Raw genomic sequence first — 13,192 nt, forward strand, 5'->3', positions numbered from 1 at the left:
TCAATTAAAAAATATTATATGATGGTCTGTAAAAAACTAAGACTCGCCGAGGGGCGCGTGCACTTGCAGGCTCTCCGGGCGGCTCTGTCTCACCACCCGCGTTTGGTGCTCTGGAACCGCAGTGTGTGGACTGGATTGGGACGGCCGGTGGTCAAGGAAAGGCGAAGGAAGAACGAGGACCAAGCTAGTTGCTGATTAGTTACCGTTTATTCAATCTTCCATCTTTCTCATCTCCCGCACTCCCAGCTCTGGCCTCTCTCTGGATCTACTGCCACCTCTTTTTCTAGTCTCTCCTCCTCCTTGTCTCTCCTACCTTGCCCTCTAGGCTACACCCAGCCAGGTAGCAAAATCAACATAAGAAAGCCCTTCCTGAGGGCAGGGCATTCCAAAGCCTTCTTGACTCTTAAGGTTTTTTTCCTTTCCTTAGTCCAAACACTTATTAACATCTTAATACTAGTTATTTTTGTATGGACATAGCAAGAGATACATTGAGGCTTGCAAGGCAGCTCTCCTGGCAACATCTTGCCACAGGCTCAGACCACAGCACTCAGGCCAGATTAATCATTCCTCACCCTAGCAGGGTCTGAATCTAGTTATCACTGTTTGGATCATGACAACATTTGTCCATGATCAAGCTCTTAACTTATAGTTAAACATTAGGCACTTTGGCCAGGCCCATCTTGATGCCAGGGTAGCACACAACTCACCGCTTGCCCTGGGTCTGTCTTGTCCCCCGTAGGGACCTTGCTTTGGGGATGCTAGGAAGTAAGGGCAGCTGAGGCTTAGGTCAAGAGAACAGATGCCCTAGAAGAAAATATCATGTAGAGTCAAATGACTCCCAGGTTACAAAAGCATAACATTTGTTAAGTCTTCCTGTGTCCATACAAAAAGGACTTGCTCTGAATAAACTATGCAAAGGACTCGAGGAGAAGAGAAAAACATTATTTACAAGTCAACAGAACACTAAGAAAGAAGCTACAAATAAACAAAGAGGAATAGGAGCACTGTAACGGGAGTAACCCAATAAACCTAAACTACCTGAGGCTATGTTATCCTACTATGGTCTGGAGAGATAAAAGTGCTTGCCTCACAGGTGACTGACCCCGATTTGAGATTTTGTACCATGTGGTCCTCTGAGCACTGCCAGGGGTGACCCCGGACCACAGAGCCAGTAGCCCTGCTTGGTGTGGCCCCCCCAAATAGTAAGAAGGCAGAAAATTTTTCCATGAGTTATTTTGTTTTAGTTGCCTCCATTTATCTCGTTCTTTCATTTTTAAAAACCTCCATTCATTTCTCGATTAACTAAAGTTCACTTTCTAGTAGATGCTTTGGTTGTTTGTTTTGCTTTTTGGGTCATACCCAGCGATGCACAGGGGTCACTCCTGGCTCTGCACTCAGGAACTACCCCTGGCGGTGCTCAAGGGACCATATGGGATACTGAGAATCGAACCCAGGTTGGCCGCATGCAAGGCAAACACCCTCTCTGCTGTGCTATCACTCCAGCCCTCTAGTAGATGCTTTGAAAGAAAATGATGGTGGCTGGAAAGATAGTCCAGCAGGCAGACATAGAAAGATTGCACTCATCTGTGGAATATAGAATAACAGACTAGGAGACTAACACCCAAGAATAGTAGAAATAAGTACCAAGAGGTTGACTCCTTGGCTTGGAGGCTGGTCTCTCATTCTGGGCAACTCAGAGAAGGGAACACCAAGTAAAATGTGGTCGGAGCTCATGCGGGGGAAGGGTGATGCGTGCCGAATGTAGACAAGAGACTGAACACAATGGCCACTCAACACCTTTATTGCAAACCACAACACCTAATCAGAGAGAGAGAACAAAAGGGAATTCCCTGCCATAGTGGCAGTGTGGGGTGGGGGGAGACGGGACTGGGGAGGGTGGGAGGGATGCTGGTTTTCCTGGTGGTGGAGAATGGGCACTGTTGAAGGGATGGGTTCTCAAACTTTGTATGGGGGAAACATGAGCACAAAAATGTATAAATCTGTAACTGTACCCTCACGGTGATTCACTAATTAAAAAAAAAAAAAAAAGATAGTCCAGCAGGGATAGTACATTTGCCCTGCAAGGGACCAACCTGAGTTTCACCCCTAGCACCAGATTCTCAAATCAGGGTCACAACTACAGTCCCCTGAGCCCTGCCAGGAGTGAGCCCTGAGTGCAGAGCCAGGAGTACCCCCCCTGATCACCTGTCGGCGGTGCTGTGCCCCACCCCCGACAAAAAAAGAAAGAGGATGATGGAAAATATATGCTGTTAATATAGACATGATAAACATTAATACACATGTGCTAATCACACGGTATAATACATGTGCATTGATGTTTATTAATACATGCATATATTTATATATCTCTCTCTATATATTTGCCTGAATACCTTACCTTTACCTTGATTGTAAGTAACTTTACTATGGCATTTTTCATTGTTTTTGTTTGTTTGGGGGCCACCCCCGGCTGTGCTCAGGGCTCCGTGCTCAGGAGCGACCACTGGTGGTGCTCAGTTACCACATGTGACGCTGGCACCAAACGGGGGGGGTGGAAGTGTCTGCTTTACCCGTTCTCTCTTTCCGCCCCTTATTCTCCTTTTAGGCTTCGTATTTGATTTCTGCTTTGCTTCGTTTGTGGTGGGGTGGTCACGCATGGTGGTGCTCAGGGTTCACTCCTGGTTCAGTGCTCAGGAGTTGGTCTCAGCTGCGCGGGAGACTGCAGTGCCAATTGAATCCAGGCCCACTGCACGAGAAGCATCTGCCCTGGGCCTTTGCACTGGCTCTTAAGCCTCTCGTTCGAAAAAAGGATTTTCTTCATCTTTGGCCTCATAGCAAAATGTTTTAGGTTTTTCATCTCACTTCCACAATGACCCATCGGCTATTTCTCTAATGCATTCCCACTCCTTTTAGTTTAGTCCTTTTTGGGGGGACAGGAGCCAGGGCACACCCAATGAGGTTCAGGGGGTACTCCCAGCTCTGTGCTCAGGAGTTGCTCCTGGCAGTGCTCGAGGGACCGTGTGGTGCTGTGGCTTGACCCTGGGCCTCCTGGAGACTCAGTCCATTAAGCTCCATGTTCCTTCTCCTGAGGAATGGGATTGAAGAAGGTACTTAGCACCAATGCGGTACATTTGATTTTAGATCTTTAAATGGAAAGAGCTGCATATCCCTACATCTCTGTATAGACACATCTGTGTAGAGAAACACATGCCTCTATTAGAAATCACCAGCTCCCACTTATACCAACGATTCCAAACTATTTCCTGCCGGGGTATTTTATTGTTTTGTTTCTCTCTACTACTATTTTTTTTTTTTTTTTACTTTTTGGGTCACACCTGGTGATGCACAGGGGTTACTCCTGGCTCTGCACTCAGGAATTACTCCTGGCGTGCTCATGGGACCATATGGGATGCTGGGAATCGAATCTGGGTCGGCCGCCTACAAGGTAAACACCCTTCCCGCTGTGCTATCACTCCAGCCCCCTCTGCTACATATTTAGGTGTTTCCTCTCCAGGCTGAGAATCCTGACTTTGCAGCTGCACACACCTCTCCATTTGCTCAGTGACACAGGAATACATCTGCAGCAGAGGGGTGGGAGAGCGAGTACAGCGGGTAAGGCACTTGCCTTCGTGGAGACAACTTGGATTTGACCCTGAGCGTGGCATATGGTTCCCTCAGGAGTGACCCGTGAGCACAGAGCCAGGTGTAAGCCTGGGGCAGCTGATCGTGGTCCAAAAATCAAACAGGGAATACACCTGCAGGAATTCCGGAACACGAGCAGGGCTCAGGATGCTTCTGCCGCGCTCTCCTGGCGTGCCCGCCAGTGCCTGGGTTTTCAGCCATGACCCCTCCTGGCAGTCCGGGTGCGGGAGGAAGATGGAAGCAGGAAAGCGCAGCGGGCATCTGGGCGTGGAGGGGGAGGGGGGCATCTCACTTAGACTCAGGGGCTGCCCCCAGGTTGGCGGGAGGCCTGGGCGCTTGTGACCTGGGTCCACTTGGTGGCCTGTTGGCCGGCGGCCTGCGTGCCGGGGAGAGAGGACAGATGGTGGGGGTGGCTGCTCCCATCCCAAGCCGGAAGCAGGTGATTGTGGCAGAAGGAGATGCTGGCGGGAGAGCGGTCACCCAGGATCTGAATGGGGGAGGGAGGGAGGGCCATGGGGAAAAGGGGGGACTGGATGGGCCAGGCCACGAGGGTTTTGGAAGCGACTTCCACTAAGTCAGCAGGCTGGGAGCGGAAGCTGGCAGGAAACCCAACTCTGCTGAGAACCCCCAAAGCATTTCTGCTTCCCAGCCCAGAGACTGAGGGAAGGCAGGCCTCGCACGGCAGGCTGAAGGGGCCACCGTTCCAGAGGTGCGTGAGACCCCCCCCCCCAGTGAAGGGGCCCTGGAGCTCAGGCAACCTCCAGTGGCTTCACCTTTGTGCTCAGGGAATGAAGAACCACGCCCACCCCCAATCCCCCACACCCTGCTCCACCCCTGCCTCACCCTGCCGCACCCCTGCCCCAACCTGGCAGGGAGTCAAATACAGGTGTCACTGGTTTTGATGTTGGTTTGATTTTTCCGGGTGCGGTGGTTACCTCCAGTGGTGCTCAGAAGCTACTTCGTGCTGGCTGTTCGGGGCTCTCTCCTGGCAGGACTTCAGGAACCACGTGTGGTGCCAGGGGTTGAAGCAGGGTTGACAGTGTTCAAGGCAAGTGCCTTAACCCCTGTCCTACCAGTCTGGTGCCCACTGGCTCTCTTTAAGCTTTAACAATGCCAGATAATAATGCCATAAATTTTTATTTTGGGTGGTGGTGGTGGCAGAGTTATACTCATGGTACTCAGGGCTTAGTCCTGGCTCTCCTAGTGGGCTTGGGGGACCGTATGGGGTGCTGGGAATTAAACCTAGGTCAGCCACATGGAAGGAAAGTATCCTACCTGCTGTACTGTCACTCTGGCCCTTATTGCTTGAATACGTGTGTGTGTGTGTGTGTGTGTGTGTGTGTGTGTGTGTGTTGATGCCACAGCAGACAGTGCTCAGTGCATGTGCAGCACCAGGGATTAAAGGCAGGACCAACCCCTTGCTCAGAACACTTCCTCACTTCCTTAGCCACTAAGCCATCTTCCAGACCCATCGTGCTAGAGACCAAGAACTGCAGCACTATTCTGGTCATTCAGCCCAGTTGGCAGCTGCAAGGTGCTAACTCACCCTGCACTGGCAGGAAAGCTCTTGAAGCCACTGCACCACCTTTCAGGTGATTATTCTTCTTATTAATTTATTTACTTTGTTTTGGGGGCCATGTCTGGCTATGCACAGGGTTTACTCCTGTCTCTGCACTCAGGAATCACTCCTGGCAGGCTAGGGGGAACCATGTGGTGTCAGGATAGAATCTAGGTCAGACACATACAAGGGTATAGCCTACTCTTTGTACTATCGTGTGGCCCAAATTCTGAGTTTCTTTTCTTCTTTTATTTTTGCTTTTTTGGGTCACACCCGGCGATGCACAGTGGTTACTCCAGGCTCATGCACTCAGGAATTACTCCTGATGGTGCTTGGGGGACCATAAGGGATGCTGGGAATCGAACCCCGGTCGGCCATGTGTAAGGCAAACTCCTTACCTGCTGTACTATCGCTCCAGCTTTTTTTTTTTTTTTTGCTTTTTGGGTCACACCTGGCACTGCACAGGGGTTACTCCTGGTTCTGCACTCAGGAATTACTCCTGGTGGTGCTTGGGGGACCACATGGGATCATGGGGATGCTGGGAATACAAACCCAGGTCGCCGGGTGCAATGCAAACGCCCTACCCGCTGTGCTATTGCTCCAGCCCTTCCAATTCTAAGTTTCTTAAGAAGATCCTCAGATCCTCAACACCCCCTCTGGTTCCCTGAAATGATGCTCTGGCCCCTAAAGCATCATTTTGAGGAGGAAAAGAGAATTTAAAAAGAGGCTGGGTGGGGCTGGAGCAATAGTACAGAGGTGGGGCATTTGCCTTGCACACAGCCTTCCTAAGTTTGATCCTTGGCATCCCATATGATCCCTAGAGCACCCACCAGGAGTAATTCCTGAGTGCAGAGCCAGGAGTAACCCCTGAGCATCATCGGGTGTGGCTCCAAAACAAAGCAAGCAAACGGAAAAAGAGAATGAAGTGACGGATGCCAGGTATGGCTCAAGCCTCTCTCTCACCACCCTTCCCTCCAAATCAGAAAGGACAGAAATGTTTCTTGTGAAATTTGGTTCCGCTCCCTCCCGCTGGGCCACAGAGCAGGTTTTGTGACTTCAAAGGTGCCCTGTGGGTAGGCGAGAGCAAACACTGTGCTCAGCAGTCCAGTGTCAGGCACGCGGGGCCTGCTGTGTGGCATCACAAACAGGGCAGCGGGGTCCCTTGGGTGACGCCTTTCCTACAAGGCAGCCTGAGGACTGCTCTCCACGGGCCGGGACCCCCACTCCAAGCTCCTGGTTCTTTTGAAGTGGTAGCTGGCAAAAAGCACCCTGATGCTATTTTCAGAGTCCTGGTGTCTCTTTGGAGTCCCTGCCCCTCCCCCATTTAACGGGTCATCAGAGCCCCTTTCCCCTCCCCTGGGTTGCTCTTGGGGCTGTGGTGATGTGTCTTCTGCTCACCAGGGGCCGCTATGGTGCTCCCAAGCCCAAGACACCTCATCCTCTCTGCGGGGCTGGGGATTGAACCCGTGGCTTCAGGGGCTTTTAATTCCACCCTGGGAGCTCCCACAGAGACCAAATGCCAACGACCTATTCCAATGACGCTGATCAGGGCCGCGGAGACAGCTCAGGGGTCGGGGTGAGGGACAGCTGGGCTCCCTTAGGAACACCTGGTGTGGCGCTGGAGGCCCCCAGCACCACGCTGAGTACTGGACCTTCCGGTCAACCCAACCAGGTGAAGATACTGGAAGTGGCTGAAGGGCCTGAAGGAAGCAACCCCCACCCCCCCACCCACCCCCACCCCCCCAAAAGAAAGAAAGAAAAAGAAATTATGCCAGAGGAAATGGGTTGAAAAAAGAAAACACAGGTTCGAAAGATTTTTTTTTTTTATTTTATTTTTGCTTTTTGGGTCCCACCTGGTGATGCTCAGGGGTGAGTCCTGGTGGGGCTGGGGGGACCATATCGTAGGCCGGAGATCCAACCGGGGTTGTGCAAGGCCAACACCCTCCCCGCTGGACTAGTGCTCTAATTTTTAGTCAATAGGTTACAAAATGAGCAGTTTGACATAATGCATGATTAAATCACTGCTGCTACATGAATGGCTTCTCAGCGCACCGTGAAACACATTACTGACTGCTGGGAAATGGACTTCCTTATTTTAGCAATTTTATTTGACTTAAATTATTTCTTTTTTCATTCCCTGCCCCTTCCTTTCAGTGTTACAGTTGGGGTGCAGAGGTGCTCCCTGTGTGTGTGTGTGTGTGTGTGGAAAATACATCAAATTACAGTGCTCATGCAGTGCTCACTGGGGGTGCTTCACTGGTGCACCCGATACTTACTGTGCACCAAAGGCTGCACTTCCTGCAGCGGCACTTGCTCCTCTTTTGCAGTTGATGGTACTAAGGGTCGCACCCCTGCTTGTCGTGCTCACACGCACCTGTGCGGCGGGAAACCAAGCATGGGGCTGTAGGTTCCGGAGAGCGGAAGGGCCCGGCTGGTGCTGGGTGCATGTGGGACACGGGGGGCGGGGGGGGGCGGGAGGGTGACCCTACGACCACATGCCGGCAGGGCAGCTGCTCTAAGCCTCGGTGCTATTCCCCTGAGCCAGAAGCTCTGACTTCAGCATCGCACGCTCCCAGAATACAGTTAGGAGTCTGATTTTTTAAAAACTGATTTGCGTGTCCTTTCAGAGAGACTCTGCTGCTTATCAGTAAAGAGGCGCAGCCCAGCCGTGCGGCAGAGGCTCGCACGCTGATTTCTGATAAAGAAAGCTTTTCTAGATAGCATGGTAACATTTTATAGGAAAGAAAAATAATTTAGTACATGAGGTATGCATCTTGAAGGCACGTGGCCCAGCGGAAACGCGCGCTGGAAGGTCGGGCCATGCGGTTCCTGGGCACGGTGCTCCCCACGCTCCTACGGGTAAGTGTAGACGTGCAGGGACGGGTACGCCACCATGGTCGTGCGGCCTCTCTTTGGCAGGAGGTATCTGTGCCGGGGCGGGTGAGCCTTCAGGTGTGGGGCTGGTGCTTGACTGGTGTTGGGGTTTCTCTTTGGAGAACAGAATAACATGGATATTGGCTTCTCTTTCTGCGCAAACAAGATATGGAAGCTGAATTCACTTTGGGTTGTGGTTTTGAAAAGTCCCAATCAGAGAGACACTTGCACATGCCAGACCCAGGTTTGATCCCCGGCATCCCGTATGGTCCCCCATGCCTGCCAGGAGTGGTCCCTAAGAGTCAAGAGTAAGCCCTGAGGGGCTGGAGCGATAGCACAGTGGGTAGGGCGTTTGCCTTGCACGCGGCCGACCCGGGTTCAAATCCCAGCATCCCATATGGTCCCTTGAGCACCGCCAGGGGTAATTTCTGAGTTCAGAGCCAGGAGTAACCCCTGTGCATCGCCGGGTGTGACCCAAAAAGCAAAAAAAAAAAAAAAAGAGTAAGCCCTGAGCCTCACTGAGTATGGCCCCAGAACAACAACAACAAAAGTTCTAGTTAGGGTTGGGGATGGGTCTACCAGGGGTTTATTTATGAGTAGATGCATTTCCTGCTAACACCAATGAGGCCGATGTTACCAGGCCAGGCGGATCAAGTATTTCTGCCCTAAGGACCTCAGCCAGAGAAAGGTCCGGGGGTGATACTGCAGCTGCCCTCGGGAGCTCAGGTCGAGCATTTCAGAAGTCATCAAGGAACGATATAAAAAGGGAGGAGGAAGTGGATCCATCTGGGCGTGAGCAGCCCCGTCTGCTCCAGCCCAGAGCTGGGGAAGCACCAGGAAACGGTGTTAGACTTCGGGTGGGCGTGCCGAGCCCTGCGTCCACGCACAGCCTTGCTCGCGTGCCCACTCCAGCTTTTAGGCCCCCAAGAGGCCAACTTGGTTCACATCACTGTCAGGACAGAAGCCCGCTTTGGTTTGGCGTTAAACACCTTCTCATCGCTTTTCCAGTTCGGCTCTAGCACGGGGGTCGGACTGTCCTTGAGGGTGACCCATGAGGGAAAGAGAGACCCAGCACTGGGCCTCAGAGATGCCACACAGAGAAGGCTGCGGGTGAGGGGTGGATGGTCAGCAAGAGCAGCGGCCTGACCATTTCTCCACAGCCCACTTGGGCAGTCACAGGCCCCGGGCTCACCTCCGCACAGAGGCTCCCCCCCCCCATGCCTGGCCCCCGTGAGCAGCCCTCCCTCCCTCAGACAAGAGGGGCAGACTGCCATCCCTCCGCCACCTCTTCAATGGCGTCTCCTCTTTTTCCTGCTTGGGAAAGAACGGGCCAGTGTGAAGAGGTCGGCGAACGGTGCCTAAGGCACGGGAAGGGTCATTCCTACAGGCTGGAAAGACAGGACATCGGGGAAGGCGCTGACCTGGCAGCAGCTGGCCCCTGAGCGCAGAGCCAGGAGTATGCCCTGAGCACTTTACGATATGCCACCCCTCAAGATAATGCGTCATTCTAACTTTTTTTTTTTTTCTTTTTGGCCAGGGCAAAGGAGTTGGCCATACCTGGCAGAGTCCCGGGGACCATGGGATGTGGGCAAGGCAAGGGCCTCAGTCTGTACCCACTCCAGCTCTCTTTTGGCGGGGAAGGCTTAAGGTTTTGGGGACACACCTGATGCTGTGCAGGGGACCATGTGGCGTTGGGAGTGGAGCCAGGGTCGGCCGCACACAAGGCCAACAGTCGCAATCACTGCAGTGTCCTTTGGCCCTGTTTTGGGAGGGTTGTGCCGGGCTTGGGCCACATCTGGCTGTGCTCTGAGGCTCTGCACTCAGGGGTCGCTCCTGGGGGTGCTGGGGGCTGGGCTGAGTTGGCTGTGCAGGGCACACGCCTTCCCTGCTGTTCTCTCTCTTGGGCGCCCCCCCCCCCCCCCCCCGACCCGTCCCTTGCAAAAGCCAAGTTCTGCCGCCTTGGTGGCGCGGGCTCACACGGCGGGTGGCCCCTGCTGTTGTCCCCTCCCCCTGCACCGCCAGGGCTCTCCTGGCCCTCGTCCTGACGTGACAAAGCTATGACTCCCTAGCAAAGTTTTGCTGAAGAAATAAATAAGAACTCCCCATGGAAAGCTTTTCGCTCTGGCGTGCTCGCAGATTCGGATCCATCTCCGGGGAAGTACCTGCATTCTGTCTTTACTCTTAGTCAGAATCGAGGCAGACGTTTTCGATGGCTCCAGGAAGGAGGCTTTGTCTCGTCCGTTAAACTGTGACTGGAACAAATGAAGACACGCTCACTAGATATTTCCCCGGGGGGGGGGGCAACCTCAGTTAAGTGGAATAAACGTTATTTGAGGGGTTTTGTTAGCGGGGAGGGGTGCTACATCTGGTGGTGCTTGGGGCTTTCTCCTGGCTCTGTGCTCAGGCATCACTCCTGGTGGAGCGTGGGGACCCTAGGAGACGCCAGAGATCAAAACCAGGTTGGCTGCATGCAAGGCAAATATCTTACCTGCTTTCCGATGGCTCCAGCCCCATTATCTTAGTATTTTTATTCACCTGTATTGACTCATTATGAAACAGTAACACAAAAGGAGAGACAGGACACAAATGAATATTAATTTTTTTTTTTTTTTTGCTGTTTGGGTCACACCCGGCGATGCACAGGGGTTATTCCTGGCTCATGCACTCAGGAATTACTCCTAGTGGTGCTCAGGGGACCATATGGGATGCTGGGAATCGAACCCGGTTTGGCTGCGTGCAAGGCAAACGCCCTACCTGCTGTGCTATTGCTCCAGCCCCAAATGAATATTAATTAAAAAAAAAAAGGCAAGGGGAAGATACAGCACAGGGCTGGGACACCTGCCCTGCATGAGGTGACACAGGCTCTGTGCTGGGCTCTGCATCCAGCCCCCCGAACACTGTCAGGAGTGATCCCTAAGCACAGAGCCAGGAGTAAGCCCTGACATTGCTGGGTGTGGCCCCGAGCTCCCTAATGAACGGTACTTTGAAGGCAAGGAAGCCGAGGGGCGGAGCTTCCCACCTTCCCGTCCCCGTCCCTCCAGATGGCTGTTACCAGGCCTGTATTTCAGAGATGGGTGGGTAAGTAGCTCACAGAGGGTGACAGCAGGGAGGTGTGTGAAAGCAACAGTGTCCTCAAGTGACCCTCGGGCCCTCCTCATAACACTGTTTAGTTTGGATTGGGGGTCATTGAGGTTGCTCCCTGTGGTGCTTCGGGGACCATGTGGCAGCAGGGCTCGACCCCAAAGTCCTGCATGCAAAGCTTGGCCCCATCAGAGCACTGTGGGCACGGGGTGGCACTCGGCCCAGCGCAGCACACGGAGCACCTGTTTTTGCCCAGTGCCCAGTAAGAATTGGCTGAGGCTGAGGGGCCGGAGCGATAGCACAGCGGGTAGGGTGTTTGCCTTGCACGCAGCCAACCCGGGTTCAATCCCCGGCACCCCATATGGTCCCCCAAGCACCGCCAGGGGTAATTCCTGAGTGTAAAGCCAGGAGTAACCCCTGAGCATCGCTGGGTTGTGACCCAAAAAGCAAAAAAAAAAAAAAATAATAATTGGCTGCGGCTGACCCACACCTGGCTGGACAGATGGAAAATCAAGGATCGTACAGCTATAAAGTCCCAAAGTACCAAAAGCGGGCCGGGGACTTCACCCCTGTGTCTCAGCCACGGTGGGGCTGCCTTGTCCCCCTGCTCCCGCCAGACCCGCTGGACCCCGAGGTCTCCGGGGCTCTCACCCAGGGCCTCTCCCGCTGATCCACTGCTGGCCAGGGGCAGTCTGGGTCTGGGCCTCAGTCCCAGAACCTGGCTGGGGGCTGGTGCTCGGGGGTAACTGTCCTGTGCTGAGCACGGGTGGCGGGGCCTCTGGTTCTGAGTCTAAATCACTAGTTCGTGGCACTAGGACTCAGTGGCTCACACCTCCAGCAGTGCCACGGGGCCTCGCCATCTGCCCTCAGCTGCCGGGTCAGGGGTCACACATGCTGGGCAGCCCAGAGCAAGGGGCGGTACCGTGGTGTTGGGGGTCCCAGCGGGGAGGCTCGGGACCCAAGTCAAGGCCTCATGCAGGTACGGCAGGAGCTCAACCACCCACCCAAGACCCTGCGGCCCCCTCCCGCCGACTTTCCCATCCTCTGTCCCATGACACACTGACACGGAAGAACAATGCTGGTGCCTGTGACACTCCTCACCCCGTGGGCAGACATGCTAAGCGGGAAACAGAGTCACGGTGGGGACAGAAGAGAAGGTTGAGGGGCTGGAGAGATAGCACAGCAGGTAGGGCATTTGCCTTACACACGGCCGCCCCGGGTTCGAATCCCAGCATCCCGTATGGTCCCCAGAGCACCGCCAGGAGTAATTCCTGAGTGTAGAACCAGGAGTAACCCCTGTGCATCGCCAAGTGTGACCCCCCCCCCAAAAAAAAAGGGTGCTGGGAAAATGGCTCCATCTGCAGGACTTCCACGTAGGGAACTGTACCATAAAGGTCAACTCAAAACGGAACAAAGCCTTACATTTAAGAACTGGAATTGCAAAGCTCCTAGGAGAAGGAGAGGCAGTAGCTTCGTCCTTGAAAGTGGTCCTAGCAATGACCTTTTTTTTTTTCTTTTTTTTTTTTTTTCTTTTTGGGTCACACCCAGCAATGCTCAGGGGTTACTCCTGGCTTTGCACTCAGGAATTACTCCTGGCGGTGCTTGGGGGACCATATGGGATGCCGGGGATCGAACCCGGGTCGGCCGCGTGCAAGGCAAACGCCCTACCCGCTGTGCTATCGCTCCGGCCCCAGCAATGACCTTTTTATATAAAGAACAAAGAACGCAAAGGGGAAAGTAAACAGGTGGGACCATACTGAACCATGAGCCTCTGCCCAGGGGCCAGAGAGACAGTACAGATGTTAGGGCGCTCACCTGACATACGGCCAATCTCAGTTGGACCCTCGGCACCCCTTATGACACCCGAGCCCAGCCGGGACTAAGTCCTGAGCTCCACCTGGGTGCGATGCCCACTCTACCCCTCTCACAATTAGAAAGCTAAAAAAATAAAGGGCCCAAGTGAGAGTACAGTAGGTGGGGTGCTTGCCTTGCATGCAACTGATGCAGGCTCAATCTCCAGAACCCCACGTGGTCCCC

General features: G+C 53.6%; 1 protein-coding gene across 1 annotated transcript in view; it reads right to left on the bottom strand.

Moving 5' to 3' along the window:
* Positions 1-7,014: 7,014 nt before the first annotated feature.
* AGBL2 (AGBL carboxypeptidase 2) overlaps positions 7,015-13,192 on the bottom strand; it is a 49,273-nt gene continuing 43,095 nt past the window's right edge. Inside the window, exons 17-18 of the mRNA XM_055141656.1 lie at positions 10,237-10,326; positions 7,015-8,227 (exon numbers count right to left, since the gene is read on the bottom strand). Of these exons, the coding sequence (XP_054997631.1) occupies positions 8,054-8,227; positions 10,237-10,326 (264 nt within the window). The 3' untranslated portion in view covers positions 7,015-8,053. The remainder of the gene's footprint in view (positions 8,228-10,236; positions 10,327-13,192) is intronic.

The sequence above is a fragment of the Sorex araneus genome, chromosome 6, assembly GCF_027595985.1.
Source record: "Sorex araneus isolate mSorAra2 chromosome 6, mSorAra2.pri, whole genome shotgun sequence".
Classification (NCBI taxonomy): Eukaryota; Metazoa; Chordata; class Mammalia; order Eulipotyphla; family Soricidae; genus Sorex; species Sorex araneus.